The sequence below is a fragment of the Notamacropus eugenii genome, chromosome 4 (assembly GCF_028372415.1).
Source record: "Notamacropus eugenii isolate mMacEug1 chromosome 4, mMacEug1.pri_v2, whole genome shotgun sequence".
Lineage (NCBI taxonomy): Eukaryota > Metazoa > Chordata > Mammalia > Diprotodontia > Macropodidae > Notamacropus > Notamacropus eugenii.
Genome location: NC_092875.1, coordinates 95,718,552 through 95,735,494, shown reverse-complemented (window position 1 = coordinate 95,735,494; position 16,943 = coordinate 95,718,552). Strand labels below are relative to the sequence as shown.

At 40.7% G+C, this 16,943-nt stretch overlaps 1 protein-coding gene across 2 annotated transcripts in view; it reads right to left on the bottom strand.

The window, feature by feature from the left end:
- AGO2 (argonaute RISC catalytic component 2) overlaps positions 1-14,049 on the bottom strand; it is a 155,853-nt gene extending 141,804 nt beyond the window's left edge. For both annotated transcript variants that reach the window (XM_072602980.1, XM_072602981.1), the window contains exon 1: positions 13,673-14,049. In XM_072602980.1, coding sequence (XP_072459081.1) covers positions 13,673-13,694 — 22 coding nt within the window. In that variant the 5' untranslated portion in view covers positions 13,695-14,049. The remainder of the gene's footprint in view (positions 1-13,672) is intronic.
- Between the last annotated feature and the right edge of the window lie 2,894 nt (positions 14,050-16,943).

Here is a 16,943-nt window from a genome sequence, read left to right as displayed (position 1 = left end):
ATAATAATTGGCATCTTTGCCTTTTCTCACCAACTTGAGTTATTCCATCAACCTCAGAGATGCTCTATCCTTTATTTGATCATCATATTTTCACCAGTATTGCTTGTTTTTCTCCTTAACAGCCTCAGCTCATTCCCAACTTTAGCATTCTTACAGAGCCACACTATGATTTAATAATTATACTCTATTACCATACTTACCTCTACTACCTGTATATCTGTACATGTCTTTCAAAAACCTAAATTAGTGAATTTACTATACATACAAATAAGTTTCTTTAAACAACTCCTCCTCACCCTTTTTCATTTTCATCAGAACTATCCCTTTGTGTCTTCAGAATGTTATTAGTGAAAACTTTCCATCACTCTCAAGCTCACTTCCTCTGTAAAAATCACCTGAGCTACTACAGTAATTTCAAATAGTTTGAGAAGAGGCTAATGGCTTCTGAATGCCAATTTCTTTATCTGTGTCATGTTCCCTGACTCCCATCTTTGTTCCTTATTCTCTGACCTTCTGCAAGTGAGTGAACAGTCTACAAGAAGACTTTCCAGTCTTCCTTAATCTTAGTGTCTTCTTTCCAATTTATCCTGAATATATCTTGTTTCTACATGGCATGTTGTCTCCTTCATTAGATTGTGAGCTCCTTGAGAACCAAGGCTGTGCTTGCTTTTTGTCTGTTTTTTTCTTGGTGTTTTTTGGCCTTTCTTTGAATCCACAGCATTTAGTAGAGTGAGTAGAGTGATTTGGTAAATAAAATGTGATTAATAATGTGATTTTACTCTCTTCAAAACCATTAAATACTTCCTTTCCATTAGCTCATCCCTCCCTATCTAAAGCTATAGAAGAAACTCTAATAAAGATCTGTTGCTGCTGTTTGTCTGTTCTAGAAGAGGATCATGACATCAGAGACACAAAAATGAACTGGATTTAAGTGAGGGAGAACTGTGCAAAGTCACCAGTCTCACTTTCTCCTCTGGAGCCATCTGGGTCCAGTGGTCAGATATGGATCAGGAGAACTGGAGATAGCCTAGGATGCAGCAGGGGACCTTGGCCTTTTCAAGATAAGGTCTTTAACAGGTCTCAGCTTGACTGAGGCACATACTCATTCAGTGATTACGGCTTAATAAAAAATGAGGCAAAGTACGGTCTCTTTAAAAATAAAAATAATAAAGACCTAGGCCTATTATAAATGGAATACTATCTTCTTGCCTCCAGCTAGGATCAGACGGCTTAGAATTGGAATGAATCTCACAAGTCATCTATTCCAACTTCTTCACTAGACAAAAGAGGAAGAAATTATGAGGTTAAGTGGCTTGTTTAAGGTCACACTTGTAACTGAATCCAAAATTTGAACCAAGGTCTTGACTACAAACCCAGTGATCTTTCCACTGTAGGAATGCTATCTCTACCACTACATCATGATAGGCAGCAAGAAAGCTCTACTTCCCCATATTTAATACTGATTTCTCAATCCTCTCCAAAATTCTTGATGGTTACCAAAGCTTAACATTATATACCAATTACCTTTTTCTGAAAGACCACAGAATCACAGATAATAATCTCTGTTAGAAAGGAATTCAGAAATTATTTGGGTGTGAGTCCCCCCAAAAAAACACTTTTTTAATCATATTAATCATTCCTAGGATATCGCCAAGTGGTCATCCAGCCTCTGCCTGAATCCCTCCAGTGTAGCAGGAACTCATCTGTCAAAATCTCAATAGTCAAGTGAGCTATCAGAACACAGCTCAGTTCCGTCCCTTAATATCTTGGACCTGAGAAAGCATTCATGTTTCACATGATGTAGTCTTAGAAGTGTAAGAGGTGGTCTCAGATGTTGATTAAATTAAATTTACGATTCTCAGTTTCTTGATATGTTCTTGTTGTTGAGCTGTATTAGTTGTGTCTGACACCATTTAGGGTTTTCTTGACAAAGATACTGGGGTAGTTTACTATGTCCTCCTCCAGCTCATTTTACAGTTGAAGAAACTGAGGCAAACAGGATTAAGCATCTTGCCCAGGATCACACAGCTACTAAGTGTCTGAGACCAGATTTGACCACACAAAAATGAATCTCTTTGATTCCAAGTCCAGTGCTTTATTCATTGAGATAGCTAGCTGCCCAAATCCATATGATGATCTATACTTAGTCTGTATGATGGGAATAATAGTATTCATCTTATCTAACACACAAAGTTATTGCAGTGCTTCATTGGGAGAATTCGAATATTCAAGTCCTTTGTAAACCATAAAGCTCCATACAGATGTTTTCCATATTTAAGAAATTTTAATCTTACTGAAGAAGGAAACATAAACAAAGAAAAACACCCCAAACTGGTTAATCATAACACTATAGCTTTTCTAACTAATTAGAAACAAAACAAAAAAAAAGAATTAATTGGTCCTAGCCAGCACAGAGTCCTGAACACAGCAGTTGGTCAACAAATGGTGTATTTGTTGAACTAGTTCCAAGAGTTGGTATCAATGGTTGTAATTCAATGTCATTCCAACATTGTGGCTATCCCAGTAACAAAAGTAAGTCAGAACCACAAATATGGTTGCACTAAATTACATTTATGTCAGCATTTATGTAATCTTCCGCAGAATAAAAGCTAACAATTGGCAAGACTCATTTGCTTGATATTACACTTCACACAAGGTTCGTGCTTACACTAAATACTTAAATATTATTTCATATTGATGAGGTAAAAAATAATCTCTCTTCCCATATCCATCAACACCTCCTAACTAAAATATGCAGATTTATGGTCTGTAGAAAGAATCCATATGAAGAGAGCCAACCATCATGGACCTGGCCAGAATAGCTTGACTCCAAGATTGCCTGATAGAATGCCAGGAAACAAAGCTCTAAGCATGTGGGGAGAACAGCTAAATAGAAAAAGGAGGAGTAATCACGTTCATATTACAAACATTTTCCATTCAGTCACATCCATAATTTTTATGTTTTCATGTCTCCTCTCTACTAGAAACACCAACCACACTAGTTTTGCTTTCGATAGTTCAAAGTCACACTCTTTAGTGCTGCATCTCTTTCCTTCTTCATGCCCTTCTTGTCACTCAGTCAGCCTATTAAATTCAAAATGTGAAGCATAACCACTAACTGAACTGAACTAAGCTGAACTACTATGAAATAAGTATCTGTGAGTTCTCATCTGTCTTCTCATCAGGCTCTTATTAGAAAAATCACAAGTTTTCAGTTTTCATTATGTGAATTCCTCTGTCAGATCATCAAGTCATCTCTTCTTTCTTACCCAAATCTCACTAACCCAATTGCTGATCATCCCTCCCCCCACACACAAACAGAGTGGGAATGCTCACAGTGATTAGATAAATAGCAAATGAAGTTTATGTAGCACTTTCAAGGTATAAACTATTGCATTTGAGCCACCAAAATGCAAAATATCAAAGTATCATTCCTCTTCCCCCACTTCACCCCCCACAAGGGACTTCCTCATTCCTGGGTCTTGAATATTCCCTTCCTTTCACCTTGTAAGTTTCTCTATCTCCTTTCCACTAAGACTCAACATTCAAAACCTTAACCCCAAACTACTTACTGTAAAACAAACAGTCCTCAATTCATCTTAACCAGAATGATTTAATTTGTACCCCACTATATTTTGATACAATAATTGCATTTACATAGCATTTTAAAGTTTGCAAAGAGCTTTAAAAAATTTTTATTTTATTCTTATAACAATCCTGAGAGATAGGTACTATTATTATCCCCATTTTACAGATGAGGAAACTGAGACAGACCAAAGTTAAGTGACTTGCACAAATTTGTAACAGGCAGAATTTAATCTCACCTCTTCCTGACTCCCTGTCCAAGGTTCTATCTATTATACCAGATTGCCCAACCAAATTAAACTTCTTTAACATTAGCATCAGGTGTTCAAATTTTTTAAAAATCTGCCCAAGACACTCAATTTAGTGCTCAGTAAACAGTGCAAGCTAAATTTAAAAAATTGAGCAAAACCATACTAGTTAAGAAAACTGTTCAAGTTAGAAACTGCTATAACAGAAATTTTATATTCTTTCTATTCAGATTCATAAATGACAAATAAAAATCAATACACATTTAAGTGCTTATTGTGTACCAAGTACTGTGCTAAGAGCTTGGTATACAAATAGCAAAAACAAAACAAACCCAGTCCCTTCCTCAAGATATGAAAGTGAGGGGAAGAAGAGACAAAATGCACATTAGTAAGTATGTGTGTGTATTTGTGCGCGTGTGCGCGCACGCGCACACACACACACACACACACACACACACACACTCTACACACAAGAAGACGATAGATAACCTTCAAGGGGAAAGCACCATCAGCTGTGGGATTGGGAAAGGACCCTTGAGCTGAAACTTGAAGTCAGAGGTTCTAAGATGCAGAGGTGAGGAGGGAGGACATTCCAAGCCTAGGGGGCATTTAATGCAAAGCCATGGAGAATACGAAACGAAGAATCTTATATGAGGAAAGGATAGCAAATAGGCAATTATGGCTAGTTAGATCATAGCATTGAAGAGAATAATATATAAGAAGAATGGAAAGACAGGATGAGGTCAGGTTATGAGTAGCTTTACTGTGCTAGGAAGTGGGGATAAAACATAAAAACTAAACAGTCACTGCCCTCAAAGAGCCTATATTCTATTGGGGAGGCAACAAGCACATAAGAATACAAAAAACAAAAAGAAAATAATGGAAGGCACTAGCACGTGAGAAGAGAAAAAGACAAAAATGGTAGACATACTTCATGGTTAACAGCAATCAAGAAAGTTGTCTAACCAGAATCTAAAATAGTAAGAGACCAAAACTTAAGTCTTATTTGATCCTTACAAGTCTATGTATTTTACAGATAAGGAAACTGAGGCTTAGAACTGGTAAGATACCTGCCCAAGGTCAGAGTTAGTATAGACAAAGAGATTTAACCTCCTCATTTTGCAGAGCGCTAGAAGTGAAAAATAACTGGGTATTACAGAAAAGACAAAAGACCTAAAATAACTCCTAAATTCTAGTCCCCATTCTATTAATTAGTTATGTGACTTAGGACAAGTCATTTCCCTTCTCTGCATCTGTTTCCTCATCTATAAATTGAAAGCATTGGATGAAATAATCCTTAAAGTCCCTTCCAACACTCAGATTCTCAGACTCAAGTGATTCGCTCAAGGTTACACAAACTATTCAGTAGCAAAGAAACATACATTTATTAATTGCCTAATTCAGGTTTTCCCAAATCCAGGCCTGACACCCAATGCACTCAAAACTCCCTAGTGTTTTTTCACACTGTACGCTACTAACTCTGAAGAAACTAAGAGCAATTTAAAGTCAACCAACATTTACAAATGTGCAAGAAAAAGCAAGAACAGTGAAGTTCTAAATCAATCAATTAATAAATATTTAATAACCACCTATTATGTGCCTGCCAGGCACTGTGCTAAGTATTAGAGATACAAAAAGGGGCAAAAGACAATGCCTACTCTCAAGGAGCTTACAAAGAGGGGAACAATGTGCAAATTTCTACAGAATAAAAAGAAAATAATTAACAGGGAGAAGGCATTAGAATTAAGAGGGGGTTGAAGAAGGCTGCCTGAAGAAGGTAGGATTTTAGTTGGGATTTAAAGGTAGCCAGGGAAGTCAGTAGTTGGAGTAGAAAAGGGAGAATGTTCCAGACTCGGGGGACAGTCAGAGAAAATGCCCCAAGTCAGACATAGACTGTCTTATTCATGGAACAGTCACCAGGAGGACAGTGTTGCTAGATCCAAGAGTGCATGTTGGTGAGTAAGGTATAAGACTAGAAAGATAAGGGAGGGTTTGAAGGTTACTGAGGGATTTGAATACCAAAAAGCACTTTGTATTTGCCCCTAGAGGCAAGAGGGAGTCAATAGACCTACGTTTCAGAAAAAATCACTTTAGTGACTGAATGGAGGATAGACTGGGAATGGGAAAAGACTTGAGGCAGGCTGATGTACCAGCAAACTACTGAAATAATCCAGGCATGAGGTGATGAGGATTTATGCTGGTGTGATGGCAGTGTCAGAGGAAAGAAGGGGGAGTATACTGCAGAGATGTTGCAAAGATGAAATCAACAGGCCTTGGCAACAGCTTGGATATAGAAGGTGAGAGATAATGAGGAATCCAGGATGACTCGTGGGTTTTGAGCCTGAGGCACCAGGAAGATGGTCTTTCCCTCTACAGTAATAGGAAGGTAGGAGGGGTATGTGTACTGGACATACAATTTGGGATATCTGAAAGGCAGTTGAAGATGCAAGACTGGAAGTCAGCAGAGAGATTGAGGCAGGAAAGGTAAATTTGAGAATCATCAGAATAGAGATGGAAATTAAATCCATGGGAGCTGAAGAGATCAGCAAGTGAAGTAGTATAGGGGAGGGGAGGGGAGGGAAGGGGCGGGGAGGGGAGGGGAAGGGGGCCCAGGACAGACCCTACGTCTCAAATTCCACTACATGAATAATTCAATTCACAAGTCTACACTAAGAAAGGAGACTACAAAGAATGTTTTAACTATCTTGATCATAATGAATGACAATATTTATGAAATTGATGGATTTTCTAGAGATATTCTAAAGAAGATAAGATTTACAAATATTAACCAGTCATCAATTTCCTTAATCAAAAAGGTACTGTGGAGATAGTGGATAAAGAAAGTATCTTAGAGCCAGGAAAACTTTGGTGCAAGTATCACCTTTGACCTGGAGAAACTCTCTAAGACTATCACAATTGCAGAGAAAGTGATGGACTGCATTGGTAAAGGGAGTTTCCTCACCAGAGTTCCCCATATAATATATACATCACAGGACCATTCCATATCCCCATCCAATATCTAGGTCAAAAAGAAATAAAGCAGTTCTTTTTAAAATTATAACCTTTATACTTGTTAATTCAGTGCATGCATTGTATCTACTCTGTGGGGCAGTGACATAAATTATTTGAGTCCCTGGCTTTAAGGACCTTACAACAAAGTATAGAGAGGCAGCTTGATTGACAGTGGGTAGGAAGCAGACCTTAAATCAAGAAGACCTGGGTTCAAGTCCCACTTGGCCATATACGGGATGTGTGTCCCTAAGTACATCATTTAAACAATTGGTAAAGTGAGTTTCTTAACCAAGGAGTTCCTTGTACCAAGGAAATCACATATCTAGACCCAATTCCTAATAAAGCCATAGGAACTAATGCGAGGGAATTCAATGAACAGACCTCATCACTGCAGAATCTTACCATCCTACAAGTTGAATAAGCCTTGGTACTCACATTTCAGTACCCTCTGCCCCACTGAGAGGCAGTTAAATGGGTAGTACAGTTGGATAAAGTACTGTCCCTGGAGTTAGGAAAACACAAGTTCAAACTCACCCTTAGACACTTGCTAGCTGTGTAACCCTGTGCAAGTTACTTAACCTCCGTTTGCCTCAGTTTCCTCAACTGTACAGTGAGGGTAATAACTGCATCTACCTCAGAGTTGCTATGAGGTCAAATGAGATAATATCTGTAAAGCACTTAGCACAGTGTCTGGCACATAGTTGCCTCTACAGAAATACTTAATCCCTTCCTCCATGAACTCCAAAACCTCCATTTAAGGAGGGGACCCAGGCTAGCCATCTCTTTATTTCCTAGACAGCTACACTCCCCTTCTTATTTTCAGCTTCCTTTTAGGTGCTGTCTGCTGAAAAGTTTGGGAGAGAAGAGGTATTAGACTGACTACCAAACTGAAGGTTTACAGAGTTGTGCTGACCTCATTGTTGTATGCCTGTGAAACATGGACAGTCTACCAATGCCATGGCAGGAAACTGAATCGCTTCCATCTGAACTGTCTTAGAAAGATTCTGAAGATCACCTGGCAGGATAAGGTACCTGAGGTCCTTGCTCAAACTAAACTGCCAAGCATTCAAACTATGCTTCAGAGAGTGCAACTCCGATGGGCTGGCCAGGTTGTTCGAATGCAAAATGTACACTTGCCAAAAAGACTATTTTATGGAGAATTTTCATGGGGCAGGTGGTCACATGTGGTCAGAAGAAGCAATACAAGGAGACTCTCAATGTTTCTCTCAAGACCTTTGGATTTGACTGTACCATGGGAGACACTGGCACAGGACCACTCAGCCTGGCGTGCCCACATCAGAAAAGGTGCTGTGCTCTCTGAGCAAAGCAGAATTGAGACACCACAAAGTAAATGTAGGATGTGCAGATTTGGAGTAACCACCCCAAATGTTCAAGTGGATGATATGTGCCCAATCTGTGGTAGAGCATTACGAGCCTGTATTGGTCTGATCAGCCACAGTCGTACACACTGAAACTACACTTTATCATGGTGATGTCATTTTGGTCCTCTTCGAGAACAAAGGACAACAACCAACTCCCTATTAGATGGTAAGCTCCTTGAGGACAGGCACTGTTTTTCTGTATTTGTGTGCCTAGCACTTAGCACACAGCCTGGCTCTTAATAAGTGTTTATTTCCTTCAAGAAGAAACTTTCCCTGACCCCCCAAATGGCTCTCCTGCCCAAATAACTTAGAATTTAGTTAATCTATATATGCTGTACTTTTTTGGAACATATTATTTTAAGAGATGGAAGGTCAGCTCCTAGAGGGTAAACACTTCCCCTTTTTTGTCTTAGCATCCCCAGGTCTAGCACAGTGCCAGGCACAGAGTAGGTGTTTAGTGACTGAAATATCAAGGGGAAAAAAGAGTCCTTAACAAGTTTTTAAAGTAAACCTTAGAGGAAAACAGTCAGAAAAGATTAAAAATGAACACTTACATCCTCCCAGTAGAAAGTTAGTTCCTAGAGGGCAGAGATTTAATTTTTTTTTTTGTCTTTGTAACTCAAGCACCTAATATTATGCACTATACAAAGTAAGCATTTATTGTTTTGCAAACTGAATGAAAACATGTTTAGGTATTTCATAACAAAAATCTTAAGTTCAGGAAAAGAATAGTGGATGAAGATGAAGTAGGGGAGGTAAGTACTTAAACAAGCCTGAAAAAAATCACCAAGAAAAGATATGAAGGCAGTTTTGGTGAGACAAACAGACATTTGAGAATAATACCTAAAAATATAATGGAAAAATCCAAATCAGTTAGTTACATTTGAATAGTCAATTGCTTTAAAAAAATCACAAGGTTTATAAGTATTAAAATCTCTTCCTCAATCAAATTTATCTTGTAAATCTAGCATTTTAGTTGATAAGAATGTTAAATAAAATAGTATTCCCCAGAATTAGAAAAGTGAAACAAGTAAAGTCTGAGTTTAAATTCAGTCTCAGATAATAGCTGAATGATCTCGGGCAAGTCCCTTAATCTATTTGCCTCAGTTTCCTCAACTGTAAAATGTGAATGTTAATAATAGCACCTACCTCTCAGGGTTGTTCTAAGGTTGTTCTAAGGATCAAATAAAACACAATTTGTAAAGTATAGTGCTTGGCACACAGTAGGTGCTATATAATGCTAGCTATTACTGATATTATTAAACAACAAAAATTATCAGTTAATATAAGGTTAAGAATAATCTGGATTAAATTTTAAAAAACTAGAGTGTTAAGCAATGACGATGAGAAAATGTTTGTAAATTTTACACTATGCTTTAGCACAGTGCCTGGAATATAGTAGGTAATGGATAACAAATGTTTGTTCCCTTTCCCCTTCCCTATTTTAACTGCGAAGCAAAGAAAAATGAAATCTGAGAAAAAAGATTTCAGAATATTATTTCTAGTACAAATTAAAGCATTAAAACAAGAACAAACATAAGACCTGAAGCAAAGCATGTAAGTAATAAATGCTACATTAGAAGTTTTCACAACATTAAATTCTCAATAACAAATTTTTATCAAGCTGACACAATGAATTACAATGTCCTTTAACCCACCTAGCAGCGATGCAATCAATGAAATTTGGCAACCTCTATATACTTCATGCCACACAACAATAACCAGGGAGAAAAATCTGCTATCTATAACCAAAAACTTCTTAGTATTCCAAGAAACATTAAAACCATTCTCTTTAAGCTTGCATCTCAACATTTTCTCTCTAAATTTACATCTGGACCAAAGAGGCGAAATAATTTATTAGTGAAAGGGAAAGTTTACTATGGCAACTGAAACTTCTCAGACTAGTTTCACTGTAACAGGAAGCAAGATACAATTTCACACTAGAAATGTGTAACGCTAAAGATTCATTCCTGCTTTTATAGATACCAACTTAAAGGAATGGGTATTTCACAGAATGGGTCACAAAGGAAGGATCTAAATTACACTACCATACCCAAGATGTTTCAGTGTTTCTCAACAACAAAAAATACAATCCTGTTTAGTTAACTTCCAAGTGTGGCAAATATCATAAGTGATTATTTGTAGCAAAAATGCAACAATTAACCATGCAATATTTAGTGTAAGTCGAATAAAACTTCTCTATCAGACATGACTGATGTATAAGAATGAAAAAAAATTGATTATTTTAAGTAAAAATTTAAAATAAATTCTTCCATACCTTTTTCTTATTTTACATCTTGTTTTTAATGAGGGTAAGGAAATTTCTACTTTTTTCCCCCAAATAAAGGAGAGAGTAAATACTGAGTGGACTTTACCTTCAGTGTTCAACAACTGATTTTTATATTCTATAGGACTTCACTGTGATGTTATGAAGGAAAACCTCTTGAATGATTTTCATTAATTAACTCTTAGTTTTATAAATGAATATTTATAATACTAGAATTATTTTATCCAAGTTAGCAAAGATCTCCCTTTGCTTTCAATATCCTTCATAGTCTTAGCCTTGGTTTAACAGAAGTACTTGACAAATTTATTGAATTATCTACAACTATAGTTTACACAGAAGAAATAAAACTAAATCTTAAATTATTCCAGAATTCAAACTTTTAAGTTATATCATCTTTTCATAATTCAAATTTCCAAGCTGAGAATATTACCAAGAAAACTGTTTAAATAATCTACCTTATTTTCATTAAAAGCATATACTTTAAATAATATGAATTACAGCTATCTGATTAGATATGCATAAATGCTGAATTCTGTAAGTTTCTCCCCAAAGCTACTCTTGACCAAGACAGCGTCATATAGCACCGTTAATTTTTTCCCCTCACCAAAGACTGAATTTCACCATTTCATACAACATTACAATCACTTGCAAAATCAATGTTATGGGTTGTCTCAAGACTATCTCTGGAGAACTGCAGTGTTTAAAATCTTAGTATTTTTATATTCTAAGAGCCTTCAGATTTTTAAGTTTGGAACATGACTAATTCATGACATTATCTAATGTACCTTTAAAAAATGCCAGTGTATTAAAACCAAAATAATCATTATTCTTTCAATAATTAATAAGCACCAGTTTTATTTTTTTCTAAAGTTTAGTATGGTACCTTAAGATAAAGCAGGTTTGAGACAGAAATTCGACATTTACATATAATAAATGTAGGGATAACTATATGTAAAAATATGAGGTGCTATGAATGCTGAGGTGGAGCTCTGAAGGTGGAATAAGCATGTTTTGTCAAGGATAAAAAAACAGCCACAGAGCAAAGGCTTAAAAGTGGAAGGCCAAAGTGTAGCAAGAAAATCTCCCTGTAGTGTATAGGGTGTTAGATGGGTGTAATGAAACAATAAGCACATTTAAGGTGTTAGCAGATAGTGGAAGTCTTAGAACCAATCCTTGTTCTGCTTGGTATAATGAGTGTGATTCAACATCTCTGAGAAGACCAAGTGGAGATGCCCGTGGATCCACCTGACAGAATTGTGCCTTAAGACATTTAAAAGGAGAGACCGAAGGTAAGGAAAATATTAATATCTTGACAATCACCATGCCCAGTTGCTAATCAAATCAAGAGTTTTAAATCCCCCTTGCCATTCCTGCTCCCTATTTAAGCCGTTTGTGATGGCTTCAAGCTTTTGAAAACTTGTCTACAAAATAAAAGGGACTAACTAGGAAAAGAAGGCGCTAAAACATCAGGCCTTGTAACTTTCATCAAGTAAATTCTAAAAGGAAAAGTAACACATTAACAAAAGATGGCAAGATAATTTAGAACCATGATGACATATGTAAAACACAGACAAATGTTTTAAGGATTTCAAATCCCTATCGGGAGAAAGTTTGAATCTCCACCAATTGAATTGGCTACAATTCAGCCCTTCCAGACCGGCCTCACAGGGGAACCAGAAAAACTCTTGCAAAAAAGAAAAAAGACCATGAAACTGACTTCACTCAAGAAGGTTTAGGACAAGATCACGAATCACCATCAATAAGTTCTCTTTCCTTCGAGCATGGCATTGGGAATCTAGTACTATTGCCACCCGCCCCCCCAACCCCAAACAGGAACTTGAACCAACATAGTAATGAGGCGACGGGAAGGAAACCCTGAGTAGAGCTGGAGAAGGAATTTCCAACCTCCCACTCCTTCCCTCCCCGGATCCCTGGCCCAAAGCCCCCAGATACGAAGCCCACGGATTTAATCCGATCCATGGCGGGAGGCAAGGGGGGGAAGTTCAGGCATCTGGAAGGAAGAAAGATATACCAAGCGTTTGTTTGTTTTGAGAGGAAACCAGAGTAGGCTACTGCTCTTCCCAAGTCTTTCCTCAGCCCCTCAGGCTCCTCGTGGGGCCTAGGCGCAGTCCCAGAAGCCGCGGGGGCTGCAAACCCCCTACGGCCAGACGTCTGGCGAGGAAAGCGGGAGGGCGGGCGGCGGTGTGCAAGGTCTACACTGTGGGGCGGAAAGAAACAACTGAGTCCCGTCCTCGAGTAAGGAAAGGGATATTTCGGTTTTGTCTTTGTATCCCCGGCGCCTGACACATAGAAAGCGCTTAATAAATGCTGGCTCGATTGGCTGTAGTTTTCTCAGCTACTAAGCACTTTAAAAAGGAGGGAGTCCAGGCAACTCGGGAGGGGAGGAGGAGACGGCCTAGTGGAGGGAGGTGTATGAGTAGCTGTGGGTTTAAGTGGTGGCGGTGGCGGCTATCTGGGGACTGGAAAAGGGTTGTGGGACTCAGTTTAGCGGCCGCCACTTGCCGCCCCCCCCCCGCCCCCGCCCCAGGTAGGAAGACGACCCTCAGCCGAGAACCCAATAGAACTGGGGATGGCCCGCCGCACCCTCGGGACTGGAGCTAGGAGCAGAGACTGGGGCCTGGGGCTTGCGAGTAGGAAAGTCGGGGGTGCGCTTGGCTCCCGGGGTGTGTATGAGTGCGCGCGCCCCGCACTCAGCCCCAGCAACAGCAGCCGCCCAGCGCCTCGCGCTCCCTGCGAGTGTGTGTGCGTGTGTGTGTGTCTAAGTGCGCGCTCCCCGCTCTCAGCCCCCAGCAACAGCCACCCCAGCCGCCGCCTCCGAGCGCCTCGCGCCCTCCGCTTTGCTCCCGGGGTGTGCGCGAGCGAGAGGAGTGAGGAGCGCGCGCTCAGACTCAGCCCCTGCCCCAGTCGCCCCGCCAGCGCCTCAAGCCCCCCGCTTCCCCCCTGGGGTGTGAGTGTGAGTGTGTGCGTGAGTGTGAGCGCACGCGTCCCGCTCTGAGCCCCACACGTTTCAAAAGGGGGTGCGAAAAGAGAGAAAAGCCACCCCTCCATCTCCAGACGGCCTTCTCCTTGCCCCCACACACCCCCACCCCGAACCGGTAACCACGCTAAGAACCTGAGTAAAAAGCCCGGGTACTCACCGGGTCCTGCTCCCGAATACATGTCTGTCCTGGGCTGGGGGGCTCCCGGGAGCCAAGGAGTGAGAATCAGGCCCCCCCAACGCAGCAGCCGCGAGCGCGGTCCGACCCTGCGCCTTCAGGCGGGCGCCTCACCAAACAGGTTTACGCGACACTGTGCCGGCAGAGGAGTGAAGGGGAAGGGAAGGAAGGAAGGAGGGAGGGAAGGAAGGGGGAGAGAGAGGGAGGGAAGGGAAGAGGGAAGGAAGGAGGGAGGGAGGGCCGGCCAGCCGCCGGGAGCCGGGGAGCCGTTGTAGTGCCGAAGAGGGGAAAAAAGAGGAGGAGGGGGGAAAGGAAAGCTACTTGCGACCAAGAAGGGAGGGGGGGAACCCAGCCCTGACTAAATGAGCATGCCCAGTGGTGACGGCTGACGAGAAAGGGGAGCTTGCAACGTGCAGTGCGGGCTGTACAGTACAGACCGCCTAGTTTTCACAGAGGCCATACGGGGGTGGAGACGGCGGGAGGCGGGGGGGGGGGGGTGGACGCGGGGGGGTTGAGGGGGGAGTGGGGCCTGGGTGGAGGAAGGAGAGAGGAGGAGCTGGGGTAGTGACGAGAGTATTAGGCGGGGCCCGGCGTCAGGTTCAACGCTGGGTCTAGGCTGGTAGGCGGGGGAGCCTAAAACCCAAAGCGGCTAGGGGGCGGGGGGGCAGGGGGGGGAACCGGCTGTGCTGGAGAGAAAGGGCAGAAGGAAAAAGGATCTCTACAGCCAGCAGATGTTTAAACTTAGCCACCCCTGATGGTAGCTCAGGTTTACGTTAGCGCGCCGAGAGATCTGACAAATGTTGGCTGACAGGCTTGCAATTTTTTTTCTTTTTTGGCGGGGAAGATTGGTTGGGGGAGGGGAAATACTTCGGCGGGTTATGAGGTAGGAAGGTGAAAGGGTAATCTCTTTTCCCGTGTTCTTGAAGATGGAGAAAGAGGGAGAGGGAAAGGATAGGGAAGATATAGGGTTGAACTGGTCCGTAGAGCAAAGAGAATTGGGGTCTTCCTGAAAAGAGAATTGGGGTCTTCCTGCAACCTGTAGAGCCTCTCTCATGGAGGCTACATTTCTGCCAGTATCCTTCCCCTTCCATTCCTGCTCTGGTCTAATGTGATCCTGGGGGAGTTAGGGTGGTGATTGGGAAGTGGGTTTTCGGGAAATAGACAACAACAGTTCTGGGACAACTAGGCAAGCCAACTACCTGAGGACTCGGGATATTCTGTATTATTTACAATTGCCAAATGCAGGCAGTGCTAAAATTCACAGTAAATGTATACAGCCCTTACTACAATCTCCTGCTCATCATTTAGACTTGGAAATGCACTGAGCTGATGGATGTCAGAAAGCTTTATAACTGTCTTGTATTTGAACTTAGGCATACACCCTGTTCAACCAAACAAACACATGACCAATACGCCACCTCCTGGCCCAGCCCAAATCCACTCTTGAAGACCCAGAAGCTAAAATTAGCACCTTAGACTCTCAGAAACAGAGTCCAAGCCAGATCTGCAGTGGCTTATGTAGGCCTAACTGATAAGGATCTCTCATAGGACCAATCTCAGATGACTTTTAAGAACTTAACCCTGTTGCAAAGGTCAAATAGCCCTTTTTCCTATTTTTTTTTTTTAAATTCAACTCCAATCTGATAGGTGTGAACTGGAACCTCAGTTGCTTTAATATAAATTTCTCTTATTATTAGTGATTTGGAGCATTTTTTTTAACATAGCTCTTGATAATTTGGATTTCTTCCCTTAAGAACTATCTGTTCATATCCTTTGAAGGTTCAATGAAATGGCCAGCAATGATTCCAAAGTAGGGATGATGAAGCATGTCATTCACCTCTTGACAGATGATGAACTCAAGATACAAAATGAGACATACATTTTAGGATATGACTAATATAAGGATTTGTTTTGCTTAATTATGCGTATTTGTTAAAAGGGTTTTGTTTTCCTTTTTTTGAGTTGGGCTTTGAAAGATGGGAAAAAAGAATGCTTATTAATTGACAAAAAAATTAATTAAAAATAGCCTCTATTGACAGTCTCTCTTCCCTCAAATCTATCTTGCACATCATCTCCAGTCTAATCTATTCTATATCAGTTTCCATGCCATTCTGCAATCTACTATCTACCCCTTCAACAACCCGCGATGATTCTCTTGCATATATTTATTTGCCATTTATACTGTTCTGTAAAAGTTTCATTTCTTTTTCCTTAGCCATAATGTTAGTTATTTGACTCACCAAATTCTCACCTGTGACTCCAAGAAACTGTAGCATGCTTAGTGATCACACTGGTAAGATGTCTTAGAAGATGTACTAAACCAAATTGAGGGTAATCCGAAGGCCTCAAACCCATCAGTGAATTAGGGAATGTCTACCCCAAGCACATGAAGACTCCTCAATGTAATGGGCAGATGAAAACAGTTTGTTCCAGCAGTCATGAAACTGACTGAAGCATGCGTTGTAGAATGCTTAGAGCTTGGTCATCCAAGACACCAAGTCACCCACTGCATCCAGGGCTGTAGCCCTTCTCTGGACAAGAGAGTGAGGCTGATGATTTTGTGCAACTCTGCCTCACTTAAATCCAACTCACTCATGAGTTAAGATATCACTCCAAGAGATTGGAGAGGGAAGAAACTGGAGATAGGAGAGCCAGTTAGGTGCATACCGCAGAACAGAGATGGTGAAGTCTTAAAGGGGAGCAGATGTTTTATGAATGAAGAAAAGGGAATGGATGTGAGAAATATTATGGGGCAGGATCAACAGAACTTGGTAGTTGATTAGATATGGGAGTTGGGGAAGAGGAAATAGTTAAGGATGATTCTAGGATTGCCAAAGGATAGATGAGAAGGATAGGGACACAAAGAGTCACACACAACTGAAAACAGCTGAACAAATGTGTGGCCAGTGCTTTGCTAAGCCCTAGGGATATAGTGGCAAAAAGGAAATCCATTGCTTTCATTTCGCTTACCTTCTAACGGGGAAACTCTGAATTTCTCCATATCATTAGTTATTAATAATCATTTCTCTTAAGTGAGTATAAGAAAGGAGTCTCAAGGATGATTTTAATGATATATGCTTAAGTGACTGAAGGATGTTTTCAACATTAATAGAAAAGTTGGGAAGAGGGGATGATTTAGGGGTAAAAATAAGTCCAGTTCAAGATATCTAAGAGAACAGGGCATGCTGGCACAAACCTGTAATCCAGATAATGGGAAAGCTAAGGCCAGTGGGATCTCTTGAGCTCAGAAGTT